The 20,583-nt window shown below is 33.4% G+C and overlaps 2 protein-coding genes across 5 annotated transcripts; both read right to left on the bottom strand.

The window, feature by feature from the left end:
* Positions 1-7,164: 7,164 nt before the first annotated feature.
* LOC123218002 (probable nucleoside diphosphate kinase 5) lies at positions 7,165-13,154 on the bottom strand. Of its 3 annotated transcripts, XM_044639148.1 has the most exons (6): positions 12,926-13,154; positions 12,749-12,808; positions 11,985-12,209; positions 11,350-11,457; positions 11,058-11,167; positions 7,165-7,674 (listed from the first exon to the last, which is right to left on the bottom strand). In XM_044639148.1, exons 2-6 carry the CDS (start codon positions 12,802-12,804, stop codon positions 7,643-7,645), a joined length of 531 nt encoding a protein of 176 aa, XP_044495083.1. In that variant the 5' UTR covers positions 12,805-12,808; positions 12,926-13,154; the 3' UTR covers positions 7,165-7,642. The 3 variants fall into 3 exon arrangements, with proteins under 3 accessions (XP_044495083.1, XP_044495082.1, XP_044495084.1); XM_044639147.1 differs by having other exon boundaries at positions 12,749-13,154; XM_044639149.1 differs by lacking the exon at positions 12,749-12,808.
* Positions 13,155-13,875: 721 nt separating this feature from the next.
* Positions 13,876-18,741, bottom strand: LOC123219522 (inter alpha-trypsin inhibitor, heavy chain 4-like). Of its 2 annotated transcripts, none has more exons than XM_044641516.1 (12): positions 18,217-18,741; positions 17,739-17,894; positions 17,442-17,654; positions 17,274-17,363; positions 16,803-17,189; positions 16,148-16,304; positions 15,912-15,989; positions 15,624-15,724; positions 15,306-15,476; positions 14,988-15,062; positions 14,653-14,751; positions 13,876-14,404 (listed from the first exon to the last, which is right to left on the bottom strand). In XM_044641516.1, the coding sequence occupies exons 1-12, from the start codon at positions 18,607-18,609 to the stop codon at positions 14,066-14,068; spliced, it is 2,259 nt and encodes a 752-aa protein (XP_044497451.1). In that variant the 5' UTR covers positions 18,610-18,741; the 3' UTR covers positions 13,876-14,065. The 2 variants fall into 2 exon arrangements, with proteins under 2 accessions (XP_044497451.1, XP_044497452.1); XM_044641517.1 differs by having other exon boundaries at positions 17,739-17,881; positions 18,217-18,724.
* Between the last annotated feature and the right edge of the window lie 1,842 nt (positions 18,742-20,583).

The raw sequence follows: 20,583 nt of genomic DNA, 5'->3' as shown, positions 1-20,583 counted from the left end.
TGTATTTTCTGTGATGTAGTTACGAATATACGAAACTCTCAACAATCTTTGGGAAGGGGGAGGTTCATGGTTTTGTAAGTCCAAAGACAATGTCCCCTATATGTTAAAATAAAAGACTGTTGAGGGCTTAGGGTGGCAGCATGTTGAAAGCATCTTCATGGCTTCTTATGTATGTTATGACGATTTATTGTTATTATACATGAAAACAACTATTTTTTTTATAACTTAGAAATTGTCATATCTGATTGGATATTATGACTCCTATTTTGATTTTGTTGATGGTTGAGAGGGAATCATCAGGGTACAAAGATGTCATGGATTGCGTGAGTGACAGAGAAAAACCTGATAATGATCGTAGCCCTATAACATCTTCTGGGAAAATCCAATCTTTTCACTTACAACATTACAATACACCTATGTACAAACACCAGAGTACACTTGTATATAGTCATGTCATGTTAGATGGTCCAATTGTACGTAATACAATTATGTTAATGTCTCCTCGGTTAATTGAAACAACACCCTCATGTTACTCTTACTGCATCCACATCGGTGCTTAAAGCTAAAGTTGATCGACTTCAAAAGCTTCTTCATGGGTTCATGGACAAAGTTGATTAATGTTTTGGACAGTTGGATGAGTGTCAGGTGTCGCTCGAAGCTAAATTGGTGAAGCTCCAATATATGTACTATGCCACCCCTACAAACAAGGTAATTTTTTTCCAATGATTATTTATTATTTAAAATTCATAACATTATAGACTAACCATGGAATTAAACGATTATATTTTTCCCTATAATACAGGGCGAGTCATCTAAGGTCATAACTGAGTTGTCTGACCATGAGGATGTAGGTTACTATCTCATATGAGTTTACCCTTATTTACAATACTCTGATTCAACCTCGTTTTAGTACCTGAAGAATATTACAAGGAAGGATTGTAAAGATGGCTTGTTCGCTTTTTAGCTCATATACAGACTTGTTGAGATAATGACATGTATAAGAAGTTATCTGACCGTCGCAATAGCACATGGAATCTATTAATATGATTGAATATTCAAAGTGGTATGGGGTAACAAATGAAGATGCCACAACATCCATTTTTTTTAATGGATCTTACAACAAAAATGAATGGTGGAACAAACTTTGTGAAGATAACAAATGGCCAACAGACCAAGTATGTGAATTCTAACCCCACAGTTGATTATATTTAGAATATATTATTATATTATTAATTACATGATTATATCTATAATATTATTGTTTCAACACATCGATAACTACCTGGTTATGTTGCAACATGCGTTCCCATAGACTAACTAGATGTATGTTGAGACGTCCTTCGATAGGTGGTTGTCGTGAGTAATATAGGTTCAAGGATAGGTTGGACCAGATAACTTTGAATGACCCTAATTATTGCTAGACCCGATCAAAGGAAAAAAATGATCTAGCTTTAGATCAGGGCTTCATCATATAGGCTCATTTAGACAAGGTTTGACATATGTTGTTCAATATAATTATATATTAAATTGTTAACATTACACATACTGGTCACACTAATGATGACATGATTGTTTGGACATGCAATGAAGTAGACCTCAAAGCATGGACCCTGATTGTCTATGACTTATTAGCGAATTTCTTTCAATTTATAGAAAGGTTCACCAAGACGACAACATGATATCATCACCTTGTATCTTGTAATACCCTCAGGCACGTTTCAAGGGCATTTGTGTCTTTTGATCATACTTTGAGACATTTCCTGTTTTAAATTTATATGTTGAAATGTATGTGTGTGTGTGTGTTATATACAAACCAATTACAAAGAAAAACAAAGATATATATATATATATATATATAGATATATAGATATATATTCAAAAGAATGTAAATTTATATATATATGGAGAGAAAAGCCAAAAAAGGCAACTTTTACACTTTTTCCATCATTTTCCCGTCTCTTCCAGAAGAAGGCAGTTTCTTCCTTTCTTTGCTGTGTTTTTGAAGAAAAGTGAGTGATTTGGAAGTGAGGATAAATAAATAAGGAAAAGAAGAGGAAACACTTTGGGAACCTTGGTAACCAAAAGATTTCTTCCTTTTCCTTTTACCTATGTTTATATATGTATTAGATGCATGTTATATGAATATGTTAGTATGTTTTGGTGTTGATTTAAGGTGATTTTGGTGATAAAGAAAGCAAAACAAGGAGGAGGGAGCCAACTTGCAAAAATTGACTTGAAACAAGGTAAGGGGTATCATCCTTGATATATTGCATGTTTTATGCTTTTGGTTTCTTGGATCTATGTTATAAATGATGATTTTGAAGTTGAGAAATGTTGTTTTTTCATTTAGGGTGTCTATGTGTGTAATTTTGTTGATGGCAGAGAGTTGGATAATATTTATAGTTTTGCCACTGATTTCGTCCCATGTTTTGGCTGTCTTTTCTTATGAATCATGGGTGCTATTATAGCTTGTTGGAAAGCTTTTTGAATCCTCTTTTCAATTATATATAGCTTGTATGAATTAAAGACTGTTTGGATTGTTAAATTGCTTGAACAAAAAAACTGTTTTACCAAATAAACAGTGAAGACAGTTTTTTGCCACTGATTTCATCCCACTTTTTGGCTACATTATCTGATGAATCATGAGTGCTATTATAACTTTTTGGAAAGCTCTTTGAATCCTCTTTCCAATTATATATAGTTTGTATGAATTAGAGATCATTTGGACTGTTAAATATTGTATGAACCAAAACGACTGTTTTACCAAATAAACAGTGAAAACATTTTTACCACTGATTTCATCCCACGTTTTGACTATCTTATCTAATGAATTATGAGTGCTATTATATCTTTTTGGAACGCTCTTTGAATCCTCTTTTCAACGATATATAGCTTGTATGAATTAGAAACCGTTTGAGCTATTAAATTGTATGAAAAAGAAGACTTCCCTGCCAAATGACTATTCTATGAACAGTATTTCGCAGTTTTTGGAAAGGAAGAAAGAAAGAAAGGAAAGGAAAGAAAGGAGAGAAAAAGAAAAAAAAGAAGAAAAGGAATTTGGGGCTCAAGATTCAGGGGTCATCCCAAGAGTATAGTCTGGTGAGTTATGAATAGATTTAGATAGAAGCAAGATTAGTAAGATATAAGGCACGTATGTATGCTATGAACTATGAGGAGGCACTTTACACTACACCGCCCGTAATAAGGCACGTCCGTAGTAGAACATAGACCTCTAGTAGGGTCCACTCGCAATAGAGCATGCTCGTAGTAGAATTCAATTCAGATTCAAAAATGGTGTAGTGAGAGAAAAGAAGAGAGCTTGAGCTTAGAAAAGTGTCAAATCTCTATAATCAGCTTCCAAAAAGTATCAAATAGACACCATATGGGACAAAGTATGACCCAAATAGTAAATAATGAACTAGATTATCCTCTCGATTTCTTATGGAGGTTATGAATGAAATTGAGTCCCGAGAGTAAGTTAGAACAGAAAATAAGATAGTTTACTTAATTATTTCCTCTTACTGAGTGTTTTTATCTCTCACTTCCTTTTCTTTCATGATTGTAGGTACAGGTGATCAAGATAGCTGCGAGGTAGGGTCAGGTCAGCGAAGGTAGATCCGACTGGAGCAAGTTATCTCTAGTTTATATTACATGCATATAGTCACATGTTCTTGTTGATTTTTGACCTTTTTGAGATGATGGTACAGTTGTATATGATTACTCCACGTTTTCAAATGCTTTCAGATAAGTTTTCATATGAGTATATACATCTTTTATTCGCTTCTAGATTTTCAGTTTTCTTAGAATAATTTCTAAACACTTTAAGTGATGCGTTCATATTAACGTATTTTAAAAGAAAAAAAATAGACGTTCCGGATATTAATTCGTAATATTTCTCCTTTGGTGGGTAGTACTTCTAGGGAGGGATATTACACATCCATTATCAATGTAACTAGTTACTGGAATGTTACGGGCAAGGAGTCAAAGATAGAACCATTAACACTTAGGCAATTTATCTATGTACCCCAATAAAGCCCAACATCTGACAATTGTGAGCTATTCACACTTTAGATTTTAGAGTACCTTGCGACAGGATGTCGATTGACTTTACTGCCAAAGATGCCACCAAAATGCGTAGCATAATAACATCCAAGATTTAAAAGCATAGTAGCAATGGATGATTGATATTTGTATTTAGATTTGCATTAATATTTGTTATGTTATTTATATTATATTAATTCTAGGTGATTGAATTGGATGGTGCTTTGAATGAAGTATGGTGGATTGAATCCACATATTGAAGTGTATTTTAATTTGTTATTTGTTTGAAACAATGAGGAAAATGCATACATTACAACAGAAACTCTGCCAAAATTTTCTAAGTACTTATCACACCACACCAAAATAATGTAGTTAATTACATAAAATAAAATACACATATATAAAGGATAACATTTTGTCATTATAATGTTCCAGTTTGTTAAAAATACATAGAATATACATAAACGGATAAAAATACTAATCACACCCTATTGTACAATTGACACCTATTGATGATGCAGTAGCCTCAAGTAATAGTTTAGTACAAACCAATCTATTATAGCCCCTCTTATAACATCGACTGCATTCCACTTGACGTACTTTCTTCCCTTGTGATAGTATTTTATTGTGTTCAGAAGGATAGTTGGAACATTGACTTTCCATCGAAAGTGGAAGAATCACAGGAATTTCCTCAAAGTGCTCCCATTAGATAAATCTCCCAATGGTTCCACAATCTCCTTTTAAATCGTTTTTCAATATTTGGTTGAATAGTATTTATTCACTTATGGATAACAGTCTGAAAGGTTTTAGAAAAATCTTTGATAGTAGCTCATTCCCTTACCATATAAGCTGATCAGAACTATTGACTAACTATCCAGAGATGACTCTATTTCAAGTACATATTTGGTGCATCCCGCTGATCACGTGAGGAATATATAAAAGTCACATCCATATCACGCACACCTAAACTAAACTAGGTGGCTATACGCCTTGGCACCGAGTGCATGATGCATTTCATAAATATCTAACTCTATTAATTTTATGATTATTGTCACTTACGCACATAGTTGGTAACTACCTAAAAGTATGATACTAATCTTAAAGTTGCTAATTTTCGATCTGGATTCTACCCGATCTAAGCTTGTAACATCGTCCACATAGTCAGACACTTAATTTATGTCTTTCTTAAATTCTTTATCATCTAATGACTCATTATTTTTTGTGTTTAACTTTCCCTCTCTATGCACATAATCTAGGGGCAAAATTATTTTTTGTCTTTGACTAAGAATACATTATTGTGTGCTTTTCCAATCCATGCCTAGTGACATATGTAATCAAAATTAGATGTCAACTGGGTCAGGCAGGGTAATGGCATAAGTTGGCCCAACCCGAAGGAAGGAAAAATGGCATGGCCCATCACTATAACAAGTCGTGCTAGACTTGTAGGACTTTCAAAGCGTGTCATGGGCTGAGCCAGCCTGACCCACCACTGTTCATCAAATAAATTTAAAAAAATTAACTTTAACCTTGCAGTAGCCTCCAGGCCAATAGACGTTGGAGGTTTGAAAATTTTTTAATTCATTTTTCTTTTTTTTACTATATCAACTCACCCTTCCCTACTTTCTAAACCACACACATATCTAACCTAATTCTTCAATGTCTCATTCTTTCTCTACATTCTCTTCTTTTAATCCCTTTTACATTCAATATTTTGTTCATTCAATTTTAATCTTTCAAATTCAATCATTCATTTCTCTCTACATTGCATTCATTCAATTTTTATATTAATTTTTTTGTTTTTGGTTTTTAATAAAAAATTTAAAAATAATTATTTAAATTTACTAATATCAATTTCCTTTCAAATTAATACAACTGATGATCGTAAATTACAAGTTGATCCTTCAAATCACATTTTGTTTATATTTTCAAATAGTGTAAAATTATGTTATATTACTAATTGTCGTATCTAATTAAATGAAACTTTTTATTTTATTGATATCGTCGCAATGGATTTATTTTCTTTAACTACATTTTTGTGATTTACCCTACACTTAAGTTGGGATAACGATATTTTATATAGTCCACCAGCAAGAAAAACCAAGTAACTCGCATGTCTAGCCTTCAAACAATGTCACTCATAATTTTTGTTATACTTGTTGCTATCACAACTCCTTTAATGTTTATTAACAATATAATTTCTTTTTTGTTTTTATTATTTTCTTTATTATTTTTCTTTAAAATATTTTCATAATGAAAAAAACTTAATTTGCTCTCAACGAAAAGGGTTTGCAAGCAATTAAGACAACTTAACTTTTGTATATTCAATTGATTAGGAATGTGTAGTGTAAACGTTATGACAAAGACTGAGTAAGGTGCATATTACACAGTTTCTGTTACACTATTTATATTGTACCCATTATTGATTAATTGATTCTATAAAAATGAAGTCTTCTCTATCGTTTTAACACTTTTTTCGTTTAAAACTTATTAATTATTTTCATTATTAAAATATTTTAACGAAAAATGATAATTAAAAAATTTTAATAATAAAATAAAAACTAAATTGTTAATAAATATTAATAAAATAATGACAATAGCAAGTATACAAAAAATATGAAAAACATTATCAAACAACTACTCACACGAGTTATTCAATTCTTCTTAGTGGTTGAATATATTAAAAATGGTTGTCTCAACTCAAGTGCCAAATAAGTTAGGAAGACATAGGTAAAGAAAACAAGTTCATTGCGACGCTACTAATAAAAGAAAATGTTTCTTTTAATTAGATATGACAATTAGTTAGAAGATGGTTTTACAACATTTGAAAATATAAACAAAATACGATTTAATGAATCAATTTGCAATTTACGATCCTCAATTATATTAATTTGGAAAGAAATTTATATTAGTAAATTTAAGTAATTTTTTTTTAAATTTTTTTATTAATGTACCCAACTCTATATTCATATGGTCATGTCATAAATCTTTTGATTTTTCGGATTGGTCGGACCTAAAAACCCACAACTGTACTAATCTTGAACCCAACATGGCCCCCTGATGTCTCTACTCAGAATCAATGTCCTTGAAAATGACAGAAAGATGCAGAATTCAGTTGCTTTGGTATGATCTGGAATTAGGTCTCCCGGTACCAATTTTCAATCACCAAAATGATAAAATTCTCCATAAAATGGCATGTGAGCATTGGTCACCCTTGACCCCCATGACAACCCAAAGGTGTGCCAGCAGAACCTTGCCGGTACCTATGTCCAGGTCTCAAATAATATCCCCATAAGGAACATATTAAGCATCTATATGTGTGAAAGTGAATGTACAATTCTATTCAGTTGACAAACAACAAAAATATGCACATAAAAGCATACAGTAGCCCCAATATTGTTCAATGATCATTCCAATGCGCATAACAACCTGAGATACAGCTTTGTTTCTGCTGATGAAGCGTTGAGACTATTATCGCCTACTTTAAGTACCATATACTAATTGGGGTATTTCCAGACACCACATTCGAAAAAAATTTGCAGTTTAAAGGTGGCTGGAAAGAAACTTGTAGTGATCATGTAAGTCTTCTTTGACTGCTCGCAAGTTACAGTTCGTCATTGGTTGTAACGACCTCATCTGTCAAAATCAAATTCAAGAAAAGATGTTTCATACAAAATTTTCAGACTTCTAACACACATTGACATGGGGAAAGGTTAAAAAAGACACTGATTGATATAAGAGCAGATTGGAAGAAACAGCCAGTATTTCTCGTTTTCATAAACCACTTCACAGCAAGTTCATCTTGAATATAGGATGAGAGGTCACACATTAAATTTTCATCTGGAATCACAGGTCTAATACTCTATCCCAGGAGATCACCAATTGAAAGAAGAAATTGAGTCTTATCCTAATTAATATGAGCATGTAAATTTAGTAATCCAAACTGAATAGAAGAGTAGTTTTAGAGGTACAAAAGAAAGAAAAATGCATTAAAATTATCATCAAGATCCATTGCATGATTCCATTCATTTTGAAAAAAAAGAAACAATGTGTTCTGTATATCAAACAGAATATACAAGTGAAAACTGATTTTTTTTCTCCCTTGGAGGTATTAGTATTATGAAGATGATCTCAAATCTTGATTAATCTTCCATGATACATTATTTAAGAAGACTTCTTTTAGATTCACCTAAAGATATATTCTTTTTTTTTTTTTTTTTGCCTAAAGATATGTTCTATAATCATGATTGTAGAATAGATAACATACATTACAGAAATATGTAACAGAGCATAGAAAATTTAGATATTGACAGAATAGGTCTGTATGCATAAAATTCATAACTAGTACACAAGGCAAAAGAAGTCCAAACAAAAGCATATGAGAGAAATAAGGAACTTAAAACAAAAACTGTTACAGGAAATTGTATTGTTGATGCACGTGGGATGAAAACCATGAACATAGATCTAGACCTCAAGCAATGATGCCAGCTTTATTTGTGCACGCTGGTCAAAGTTCACTGAATATTGGCATTGTAGTCATCAGGTTTTTGTAAATCAGCAGCCCAACTAGGATTTACACATTGTTAGAACTCACATAATTGTACCCCCAGGAGACAAAATTGGGAGCACAAGCCGCACACCAAGAGGAGAGGCCACTTGAGACAACAACACACTTGGCAGCAAATTGTGTGGGCAGTTTTGAGAGGAACAAGGATAAAAGTATTGTTGGGGGAGGAGGCAGGAAGAAACATTGTGGAAAATCCTTTGGGGGAGAGAACCTGGTCTCAAATACCAGGCCTGGAGAGAGTTAAATTGCTCTCTGATTAATTTCCCTTTTTCCTTTTGCCTTAGTATTGCAAATGTAAATGGAATTGTGGTTCATTGTAGAGAAAGAGAAAATATTGATACAAATATCATTTTTCTTATTCATTTCTCATTGTGTTGCTAATTTGCATTGTTGTGAATTGATATTTGGTTGAATTGTTAGCTAGAACCTAACAAATTGGTAACAGAGTATTGTGATTCTAAGGATGTGGAGGTATAATATCATACAGGACGAGAGTGGAAGATACAATGCCTTATGGAAATCTATCTTATCTGGATATGTGCTAAATGCAAATTATTTAGAAGTTCTCTCTGATTTATTCAAGGAGGAAGGAAGAGAATAAAGTAGATGAGATCACTGTTGTGAATATCCTTCAGGGGTGCAAATATTTTATGCACCCAACTGGGTGTAAGTCAATCCATTGTGTAATACTTAGACTAGCATATGAAGCAAATGAAGTGGTATTAAATTCTCTAGTTGATGCTTATACAAACTGTTATCATATTGAGCATGCTCAAGAGTTTTTTACTACGATGAAGAGACTGGATATAGTGTCAAGGAACACAATTGATTGGGAGAACTTTGAAGCACTTAATGCATTGTTTTCTCTAGGGGTGAGTGGGTCCCAATAACCTAAAAATTTAAGGAACCGGAACCAGAACCAGCCAGTTCCTAAATATAGGAACTAAAATCTTTTTTTCAAATTTGTAGCCCCAAATCCTTAAAATATTATACCTTGTTTCATAGATAAATACAAATCATGCATTGTGTTTAGGCTGAATAATGTTTATGATCAAAATATTTTTATTTATTTGGCATTCTGGCTTGATTTTTAGAAGGGATTACATACCGAAAACACTTAAAATTACTTTTAAGCCAAAAAAAAAAAATTTACTAAGCACTTTCACGAAAGATGTTTTCACTTAAACATCCTATTTATAATCCACATTTTTAAAATATCAAAAAAAAAAAAAATTATGTATCACCCTCTTCTTTCATGTGACTATACTTTCTCTTTATCCCTTCTTCTCTTTTTTTCAGACAGTTGAAGTTTTTCACAATCATCCTCTCTAACTTGAAAAAGGCAAACAAGAAGAATCAAGAATTTATATTTAATCAAGAGTAGTATTATATGCACAACTTTGTGCACAAATAATGATATATCACTATGTGATTGGATAGTTTTAAATTAGAAATAAAACAACACTCAATCACATGATAACATGTCATTGTTTGTGCACGTAATTTTAATGAATGAAGAAAACAACCCGATTGAATGCAAGAAGGAAGAAGAGAGAAGAATCAAGAAATGAGTTTAAAGATTTCACAAAGGAGACAGGAGAGAAATGAAAAGAATTGCCATAGTGAAATGAGTGAAAAAATAAATTAAGGGACATAGAATAGACTAAATCGATATTATTTTATGTTCTACAAAACAATGTCGTTTGCATTATAAAGGGTTTAAAAAAAATAAGTACTAGGTCAGGTACCCGATCCAGTCTCCAGTCCAAGTCAATTTCGGTTCCCAGCTGCATGGAACCAGAACCTACAGGTTCCTTATATATCTACCCAAAACTGATCATATTTTTCTCAATTCCAGTTAGGTACTAGAATTGACAATGGGGTACCTTATAGTTTCAATTCTAAATGGGTAATTTGCTCACCCCTAATTTTCTCATTTCTACCTTGAGGATAAGATGACTCTCGTTCGGCAGTGTAATGTAGGACTCACATAATCATACCCGCAAGAGACAGAATTGGGAGCACAAGTGGCACACCAAGAAGAGGAGGACCACTTGGGACAACAAGCACATTTGGCAACAAATTGTGTGGGTAGTTATGAGAGGAACAAGGATAAAAGTGATAATTGGGTGAGGAGGGCAAGCAGAAAAATTTTGGACTAACCTCTGGGGAGAGAACCCAGTCTCTCGAATACTAAGTCTAAGAGAGTGAAATTGCTCTCTGATTTTTTTTTTTTTGCTTTTAAGTATTGCAAATATAATCGGGATTGTGGTTCATTGCAGAAATAGAGCAAATATCAATATAAATATCGCTTTTTCTTATTAATTTCTCATTGCATTGCTAATTTGTACAGTTGCAAATTGATTATGTGTTTGAATTGCTCCCCGGAACCTAACACACAAGATTATACATCATTTCACCTAATCAAAAAGAAAAGAGAACGGGAAATAACCTGGAGACATCTCAGTAAAGAAAAATGATATCTCTCTTTGGGCTGATTGAAGAGATTCTGAACCATGAACACAGTTCTTTTCCTTATCTAGCCCACACATAGCTCTGATGCTGAAAATATTAAAAAAAATAAGGACAATAAAGAGGAAATCACGTCATTGATTCAATGGAAATCACCAACGATGAAGATCTGAAACAAGAAGTACAAAACTGAAGTGGCTAAGTCATCCAGCCTGTGAAGCAGTGGACATTAGAACAAAACACAAAGAAAATAATGATGGACAATAACTAACCTGTGGGGATGAGTATGTTTAGCCTTATGTGCATCAGTTGGTCCAATTAAGGCACGCCAATCAGCAACAGCATTTTCCTTTTCCAAGACCATCACTAACACTGGACCACTGATAGAGGTCAAGTCAAGAAAGAGAAAAGCCGCCCCGCGCCCCACCCCCCCCCCCCCCCCCCATATATACCAAAGAATTGTAATAAAAAATCCTACCTAAATATGCTGAAACAAGCTCAATGAGAACTTGTAATTATCAGAAATATAAATGACAAGACAATCAACCACATTATAAACTACCTTTTATGCAACAACATAGATCAATTGAAAAATTCTCATAAAGTCTAAAAAATAGGACAAAATACTTTAGTTAATTATTGCAGAAAAATAGTTATGCAACAACATAAATCAATTGCAAAATTCTCAGTCTAAAAAATAAAACAAAATGCTTGAGTTAATTTTTGCACAAAAATCAAATTGCATATGCCAGGTTGAATTCAGGTTGCCACATTGGACCAATATGCCAGGAAGATCAATGCCATCATTGCATTTATTCAACAAATCAAGCATTTTCAGCACTGCAGGCCAAATATCTTAGTCCAACAAGAAAAATTAGACATAAGCCTACATCAGAGTAAATGATACCTTGTCATGTATTTGATGAGACTAGTGAAGAAGCTCTTTGAAGAGTGCTCTGCATAAAAAGTTGCCGTCTGCTCCTCATTAAGTTGAATAATCTTTTCCTTGAAGATATTGAAACCAGATTCCAGAATTACCCTTTTGATCTCATCAGTGTAATTACTGAGCAATCCATCTGGCTTTATCATAGCCAGTGTTTTCTCCCTTTCCAAACTTGCATCAGTCAAAGATCTGCATTGCTCAAAACATGAAGGACCCATGACGAGTAAGATTAGCAAAACTGAAATAATGGTCTCCGGAAAAAGGGATAAAAAAGTTATATAGCTTCCTTGAATCCACAAATAATTCAACATTAAGGTTGTGATAATCAATTCTACAAGAATCTTCGGTTTTGAACACAGTTACCATACTTATAACATTTCAGAGATCATGAAACGTCATAAATTTGAAGCATATACTCCATGAAAAATGAGAATTAAAGGCATCACAATTTCTGACGTTTCGACTAACACAAACTAATGCTAAAACAACAATTAACAATTTATCAACCACATTTAAAGTATCAGAAATACACCAAAATGAAACAAAATCCATATGAAAAAAATTTCAAACTTGATAACAGATCAACTGCAAACTATGTTTCTAATCTCACACTTCACCATATACTAACATATCCATATGACAAAATCTTCTAACTTTCAAAACGTAAATATTTTTTCTCATATTTTCCCACACTTCCTCAATGGCCAAACAAAATTTTAGCGAATTACCTGCAGAAGAAAAAGATGCAGACCAAAATGAAGAACCCGACAGCACGAAGAGCCATATTACTTGTTACACAGAACAAGAACATGAAAAAACGATGAAATTTTAAGGTTTTTGAATCCAATGAAATGAAAGAGGCGAAATGTTCTCAGGAACCAGACAAAGACAAAGACTTGATATACCTGCACAAATATTATAGGAGAAAAGATCGGAATGATATCAGCTTTCCCTTTGCAGAAGAACGGCAGAAGACACAAGTGTATCATTTGGTCAAATGTTTTCCACAATGGAAAGTACAAGCTATTCGAAACGACATGGCGTTTATATGTAATTAACAAATACGAAAACTCTACTATCAATTAAGACCACCTTCTTTCCTCTCCCAACGTTCCCCCAATCTTTGATTTAAGAACAACACACCCCTTATTGTTCTGAAAAGATTCATTTTCCTTCATAATTTTATATTCTCAAGATTAGCGGTTTCAAATGGGTCGAGTCGGTCCAAAGCCCAGTAAAAAAACCTGGCACAATAAAACCCGGGATATTACTGTAGCAGACAGGCCTGGACGCCCTATTTATTACTGTATCTATATATTAAAAAAATTAAATTTGAGAGTCTACTTATGCTGTGTGGCAAAAGCCTTAATATCATTGATTTTAATAGTTAGAAATTGGTTTTAAAACATAATTTAAAAAAAAATAACTAAAAAATTCTTTTTTTTTTTTTTAATTCTGACTTACTTTAGTACTATAGGACTCTACCCGGCCTTATATATATATAGAGTTGAGCCCTTGACCTTATACTTTCTATAGGCCAACCAACCTATAAGATTTGTTACTATACAGATCTTAGATCCGATCTGATCCAACCCATCGCCACCTTAACTCCAGACGTTTGGAATTGGATCAGAAGCATCTAATACCAGACACAAGATAAATCTTCAACAATACCAATTCATTTGAGACCCGTAACGGTTCCATACCAAAATCTTGATCTGAAGTGGTATGAGTTTTTAATCTTAAAACATTACTTGTAGCAGTTATGTGTGAATCACGATGTGTCCCTGATGTTAAAATTCCAAGAATTATTAAACACAAGACTCTTTGAAACATAATGAAGAACGCTTGAAACTTCAAAGCTGCAAATAACTGTTATATTGTAAATTTTGAGATGTTACTTGAGAAAAGTGAGAGTAAATAGACCTTCTGCGGTGACATTTTACGGCAACAGCCTGTATTTGAACATAACATGCACATAAATATACATATACACATGACAATAGTATATTTGTATTCTGTTTACAGTTAGCTTTCTGCTTCCATTAGAAGCATTCGCAAACCTCAAAACAGCAACTGATGCACTCAAAGCAAGCAAGAGCGGCACAAATTTGTGAGAAGACAATTGAGCATTGCTTATTCATGGAAGAACAAGTCTGGATGAAGCACATGCAACAGCAGTGATCAATCAGCCTGTTGCAACAGGAGGAAGCAACATTAATCAACAGATCTGCTGCTTCAGATGACTTTGATTCCTCGAAGCCAGGGGGGGTATTCTCTGCTGTTGCTTTCAAGTTGCCAAATCCAACGCCTAGACTGCCAAGGAAAATAGTGCTTTGGCTACTGGAGTCCACCTTCTTTAGCAGGTCAATTTTGTTTAGTATCTGGTTTAATGGATTCAGAAGAAAACATATACATAGGTACATCAGAAGACGCTCATACACTACAAGCAAATATTGTGCACAAAATTCTATAAGCTTGTGTTTCATGAGAAAATAACTGAAATGTCATTTGAGCACTCTATGGAGGTCACTCAAAACTGTCTAACTTGGGCCACTAGAATTGTGAACATAGTTTACACATACAGCTTCCAATATTTCTGCAGATTATAAGGTAAACCACGTTTGCATACCTCCTGCACAAGGACTGGTTCAGGTTCCTTGCCACTTTTAAGTAAAAGCATGCTCGTAAACTCGGAAGGAAACCCAGTTTGAATGCTTATTTTTGCAACCTACACAATAACATTATCATCTCAGGATTAATAAAGAAACCATTCATGTTCACAGGAAATGATGGAATTACCTTCGATCAATTTCATTGCTCAATATTTTCTAGCCTTCTACATTATACAATATTTTTACCAACTAATCAAATTAGATAGCGTTCAGTTGCAATTAACTGTTCCAAAATTTGAAAATCTGACTTGTCAATCACAATGTCATCCTTAAAACCAGAAAAATGGTTTACCTTATCCTCAAGCTCTTTACTTTCCAACAACCATGCATGAGCTGTGAGCATATCTATTTGTCTCCTCGCAAGTAGCTGATGAGCAAAACAATAATCAGATAAGTTAGAAATCATACTGAAATGAATAGTTATGAAGATATAAATCATTGCAATGTATCATCATCATTCCAGAAGCCCCAATAAAAATATCTTCTCTAGGTATAAGACATTCAGAGCTATGTTAATCATATGATTAAGCAATTATATAAAACTAATTTTGCCAGTGAATACCAATATCTAATTTGTGCAGAGTAAGACACATTAAGTTTGAAAAATTACTCTATCAAGCTGTATATCCTTCGCATTCTGTACTTTCAAATCTAATGAAAAATTGCTCATATCAGCTGTTTTGCCACTAACTTTAACAGAGTCAGGAAACTTTCCAGTGTATCTGCCTGATAAAATCAACAGATTCCCAGAAGAGAGATCTGGGACATGAAATGGTAGCAACTGCAAGGAACAGAGAATGCAATACATCAGTCACGCAATCAGAGAGATAAAACATTACCACACAAATGATAAAAAGACTCTTTGCAAATCGAGAACTACTCTGTAATGATCAAGGGAACAGCATATTTAGTTTAAGATTCAGTATACCTCTAGTGAATCAGCATGCTTGCTAGTATCCAATGTTACATCAGCTAAAATGACTGATGAAGCAGCTGTAAATAATCTTTGAATTCGATACTCAACAAAATCTGGCCACATATAAAGTACATATCAGAACAAAATGATCTTTACTGTGTGCTCACTTGTTTCCAGAGACAAGATATAGGATTTATTGCACTTTCAAATTCCCACCATAATAAAGCAATAGTTGCTACATTGTGATGGAAATTTAACCTCCAGAAAGGGAATGAAAAAAATAATTGAAAAAGAACTTACCTGGGTGATAAGCACAATCATAGTGACCTCTCCCAATTTGTGCAAGCATTTGCAGGAAGTAGTGATTGCAATATAAACCTGAAGCGAGTTTTATGCAGTAAATCAATATAACTATAAATTTAAGCTCATAGTTTTAGTTTGTATGGTCAAAGTGACTCCAGTCCAGTTGAAACTGAAGAGTAAATCAAGAATTACACTGCAAACACGGAGGTAAAACCTGAACAACGGAGCCTTACCTATGCCAAAAGTGCATATGCGAGGTGAAATTGCTCTTGTACTTGCTAGATAACTTTTCACTTCATTGCAAATTGCTCTCTCGTTGTCCACAGTCCCATCGGTTATAAGAAAAATGAGAGGAATTGATTCACTTGTGTCAGACAACAACTTCAATGCCTGAACAAATCAGAAGATCACAACTTAATCAGTAATTTCCCAGAAAGATTATATTAACAGAAATTTAGGGTAAAAATGAAATGTCAATCATTCAACAGCAAGAAAGTGATTGACAGAAGACAAGTGTTGAACAAAATTCTATGTAGATTAGGTCATGTCACATCAATTCCCATCAACAAAGACATCAAACATCCAGGCAATTCCATGTGGGTGTTTTGATAAGGAATAAATACCTCTTAAATGGCCATGAGGATACATGTTGTTAGCTGAGATAGCCTCAGAATCATAAATCTTATTAATGCATACAGGTGATGGCATGATAACCCCAAAATGATACCAACCATCCATCGCTCAAAGTTGACCACATCTCCTTGTTTTATGTCACATAGGTTTCTATGACAGTTGGGAGCTTAATATAAATGGCAAAAATGTTCTCTCTAGAATGTGAGAAATAAGTAGAATGGTACCCACTTAAACATGTTGACAAATTTAACAAACCTGTTTAAGGGGAAGCAAAATGTCTGTACCACCATCTGCAATTAAATTATCATTAAGCCACTGGGTAGCATTTTGGATAGCTCCCTTGGAAGCAAGCTCCATTGACGATGAGAATATGCGAATCTGCCCATTGAAAGCAATAATGTTGAAGGAATCCTCTGAGCTGAGATTAGCAAGAAACACCAATAGTGCGCTTTTCACATTCTTAAGAAGGTCTCCTTGCATACTTCCACTTATATCAACTAAAAACACAACTTCCTTAGTGAAAACCTTTCTAGTCTGGCTCTTTCCAGGGAAAAGAGAGAGGCAGAACATTTGTCTTTGATCAAAATCATGTAAAGATGGAGATTGCAACAGAACACCACCAAATAAATCATCCGAAGAAACCTAAAAACGCAAAAATCAATCAGAATTTGTTCATTCTTCTCATCAATACTCAAGCATTAACAGGGAAAACCAAAAATCTCTTACTGTGTACGAAAATTTGAGGTCAGAGCTGGACCATGCTGGGACTTGTGCTTCATATAAGAAACTCGATTTTCCTGCTTCATGACTTACCTCCTGCATGTCATTATAATCATGTCACACTTGCTGCGTTTTGATCCTAATCAAAAACATTTTATCCTGAATATGACATACCTTCAGAGGATGGCTAGTACATTTGCATTGAATTACTGCATTTAAGCCAGAATTAACATTCAACTGAATCTTTTCTCTCTTGGAAATTTTCTTCCCCACAGGGAATACATATCCCGGAAAAGTAAATGGTACGCTTAAACACAACTGGCCCTCTTCATATGTCAATTTCTGAGACCAGTTAACTTTAATTGAAAGAGTGGAACCTCCATTAACCTAAATATGTGAAAACACACAAAAACACATTCAAGCAAATTGCAAAACAAAATGAACTAACTCATGAGGAATCAATCAAATTACCTGTGGAATTTTGAAAGTGTAGATTCGGCCTTTCAGAAAGAGCCCACCGGGTTTGCTTTTTGCTACGATGTCCTGAAATTGTGCATCTTCTTGAGTGATTAACTTGTTATGGAATAATCTTCCAGCAATGTCAACCTCAACACCTAGAAGTGAACCCTGTTAGCCACATCATGTTTTTCTTTTGAGAACATATAATTAAGTTTCATCAAACACCAAAGATAAAGGCTCAAACAATAGGGTCATACTTTCTTACTGTCCCGGTAACGTTACTGAGCAATTTCTTCCATTGATCAAATAGTAGAAACGCACCCAATAACATTACAATACCAGTAAGCACTATCAATCATCAGGTTATTGATCGACCACATCACATAACCAAACTCTTAATCACTAATGGACTTTGGGTAACTGGTCCCCTACCCGGTACTGCAACAAAACCCCAAATTAAGAACAAGAAGAGTAAAACCATTACTGGTACCTGCTCTGGAAGTGGAATAGCGATCCTGCAATCGCATTTCCTGCTGGTCATAACACAGTGCACGCGCCAAGTTCCTCTGACGGTAACATAAGCCGAATCCAAGCAACAATCGGCTTCCACACTCACTCCATGCATATGCAACGGTATCAAAGCCGGCGGTACACATTTACCATGCACGTACGGTTGGTAGCTGGGCACATCAGGGTTATCCACCACCTCAGGCTCCGGCACCACAGCGTAAACCATCAAGGCCTCCGGCAAATAACCCTCCTGCGCCCTATTCATCACTGGCGGCGCCACCACCGGCGGGCTGGTTGCAGAGCCTTTGCCGTAGTATATTCGCTTGGAAAGAGTGAACCCATAGTCTACTGAGTTGGCAAACTCAGATGCCATGTGAAGGAGAAGAGCGGCGCCACCAAAGGTGCAGAATCTCCGAGGAGATTTTTAGAAAAAACTGCAAAATGATTAGAGTGGGAAGGGAAGATGAACGTGCCCAGAAGACAAAACTACAACCGCTACATACAAATTTATATAAATATAATATGAAGTGTTTGTGGGGTTAACTTGTAAAGGTCTTAGCCTTACATATTAAAGTGGAAAAGAAAAGGATGGATCGACGATAAGTGCTTCAATGTATGCTTTGTATGTATACATGTATCTATCATTCAACTCTCTCTTCTCAAATAATTTTATGAGAAAGTTTTACTCCTTTCAAAATATGGTAGTAGAACTTCAAAATAAATTAATCTTAACAAATAAAAATTTACCATTATCTCCTTTCAAAAATAGGATTTATGGTTGGATTTTATTTAAAAATCATTGAAACTAAAAATGATTTTTTAAAAATTTATCGACTTAAATGAAATAAAATTTAATTTTTAAATAATTATATTTAATTTTATAATTTAAAATGAATTACGCATATCTCTAATCGTGATATTTTTAAAACAGAGTGAGTAACATTTTGGTACCCAAATTTGGTCTAAAAATCTTTTTTTTTAAATCTTTTATAGTGTAAATAACATTTTTATGCCTAAAATTATTGTCGGATAAAAGGGGTAAAAGTGTTATTTTCTGTCTTGCCTAATGGGAGGAAATGTTGTGTCACTTCTACTCGCTGTCTTCATTCCAACCCTCAACAAGCATGGTCCCAATTGGCTCGGAAAGAAGTTTCTTTCATAGCCTCGAATTTTGAATTCCTCGACAGCCATCAACCTCGACATCATTAACAGTAACACCATCATCACCGCCCATATCTAAAATCTAAAACCATTACCACCACTTGTCAGCAAATTCAAGACATCTCACAACAACAACTTCAAGAGACAATAAAATCTTGTAAAATTTGATTTTGACCATGTGCTTTGTTGATTTTCCCAGAAGTAAATTTTTTTTAATTTGTAGGATTTTTGTTTAATCAAGAATGCTTATTTGAGATGCACCGTCACATTAAAACTAAACTACTCTTATGATAGATTTTAGATATAATAATTAATCTTATAATTATTTTTATTTATTAATTTTTTAAAGTAAAAATAATTATATTTTTAATTAATATAATAAATAATATAAAAATTATTTTAAAATAATTATATTTAACAGTATTTAAATAAAATAATATATTAATATAATTTTATTATTTTTAATTAAATATAATAATTATTTATTTTTATTAAATAAAATAATAATTTATATTTAATAGTTTTTAAATTAATTTATTTTTTTAAAATTATTTTAATAATAAAATATCTCGCGTAAATTTATAAAGATTCAGGAGATTTATCCCATGTATTTATCATGTATTTATGCATGGTTGAGCTGTAAGTGTGAATACATGGACTGAATTTAGAAGACTCCACTAGAATTATCGCCTAAATCTACACGGAGCCAATAGGTAGGCCCTCACGTGGAACTTATGAAGCAAAGCTACATCAAAGTGATTTGACTCTAATGCACTTTTCCTGTGCTCTTCTGTTCTTATTTGCTATGCTTTCTTTCCATATGTCCAATATGATTTCGCCACGTCGACTACTTTGAAATTCTTCTTTTTTTAAATTAATTTACTAACTCTTTATAATAATATTATCAAATTTACCTTTAAATCTTATCCAATATTTTTTATAATTTTACGGATAAATAAAATAATGTTAAGTTTCTTTCAACATCAGGCATCATGAGTTTATTTAATTGTAAAATAAGTGGACATAAAATTTAATAATGGGCAAACGACTATTTCCCACCCAAGTTTTAGTGGTTAATATAACAGTTTAGAGGTCTAAATATTTATTTATAAATTAATTTTTATTAATATTTTTATTAAAAATAAGAATAAAATTATTATTTTATTATTAAATTTTAAACTTTAAA

The sequence above is a fragment of the Mangifera indica genome, chromosome 6 (genome assembly GCF_011075055.1).
Source record: "Mangifera indica cultivar Alphonso chromosome 6, CATAS_Mindica_2.1, whole genome shotgun sequence".
NCBI classification, from domain to species: domain Eukaryota; kingdom Viridiplantae; phylum Streptophyta; class Magnoliopsida; order Sapindales; family Anacardiaceae; genus Mangifera; species Mangifera indica.
The sequence above is the reverse complement of the archived record's forward strand: the minus strand, read 5'-3'. Positions and strand labels throughout refer to the sequence as shown.

What these genes read in the sequence shown, in the direction of transcription:
- LOC123219522 (XM_044641516.1), bottom strand. Translation starts at nt 18,609, where the DNA reads ATGGCATCTGAGTTTGCCAACTCAGTAGACTATGGGTTCACTCTTTCC. An exon ending in ACACTTTCAAAATTCCACAG is followed by an intron (nt 17,655 to 17,738) that starts GTAATTTGATTG and finishes TCACATATTTAG; the next exon opens with GTTAATGGAGGTTCCACTCT. An exon ending in TGATTGTGCTTATCACCCAG is followed by an intron (nt 15,725 to 15,911) that starts GTAAGTTCTTTT and finishes ATATGTGGCCAG; the next exon opens with ATTTTGTTGAGTATCGAATT.
- LOC123218002 (XM_044639147.1), bottom strand. Translation starts at nt 12,831, where the DNA reads ATGTTCTTGTTCTGTGTAACAAGTAATATGGCTCTTCGTGCTGTCGGG. An exon ending in TGCATCTTTTTCTTCTGCAG is followed by an intron (nt 12,210 to 12,748) that starts GTAATTCGCTAA and finishes TGAGCAATGCAG; the next exon opens with ATCTTTGACTGATGCAAGTT. An exon ending in AAACATACTCATCCCCACAG is followed by an intron (nt 11,168 to 11,349) that starts GTTAGTTATTGT and finishes TAATATTTTCAG; the next exon opens with CATCAGAGCTATGTGTGGGC.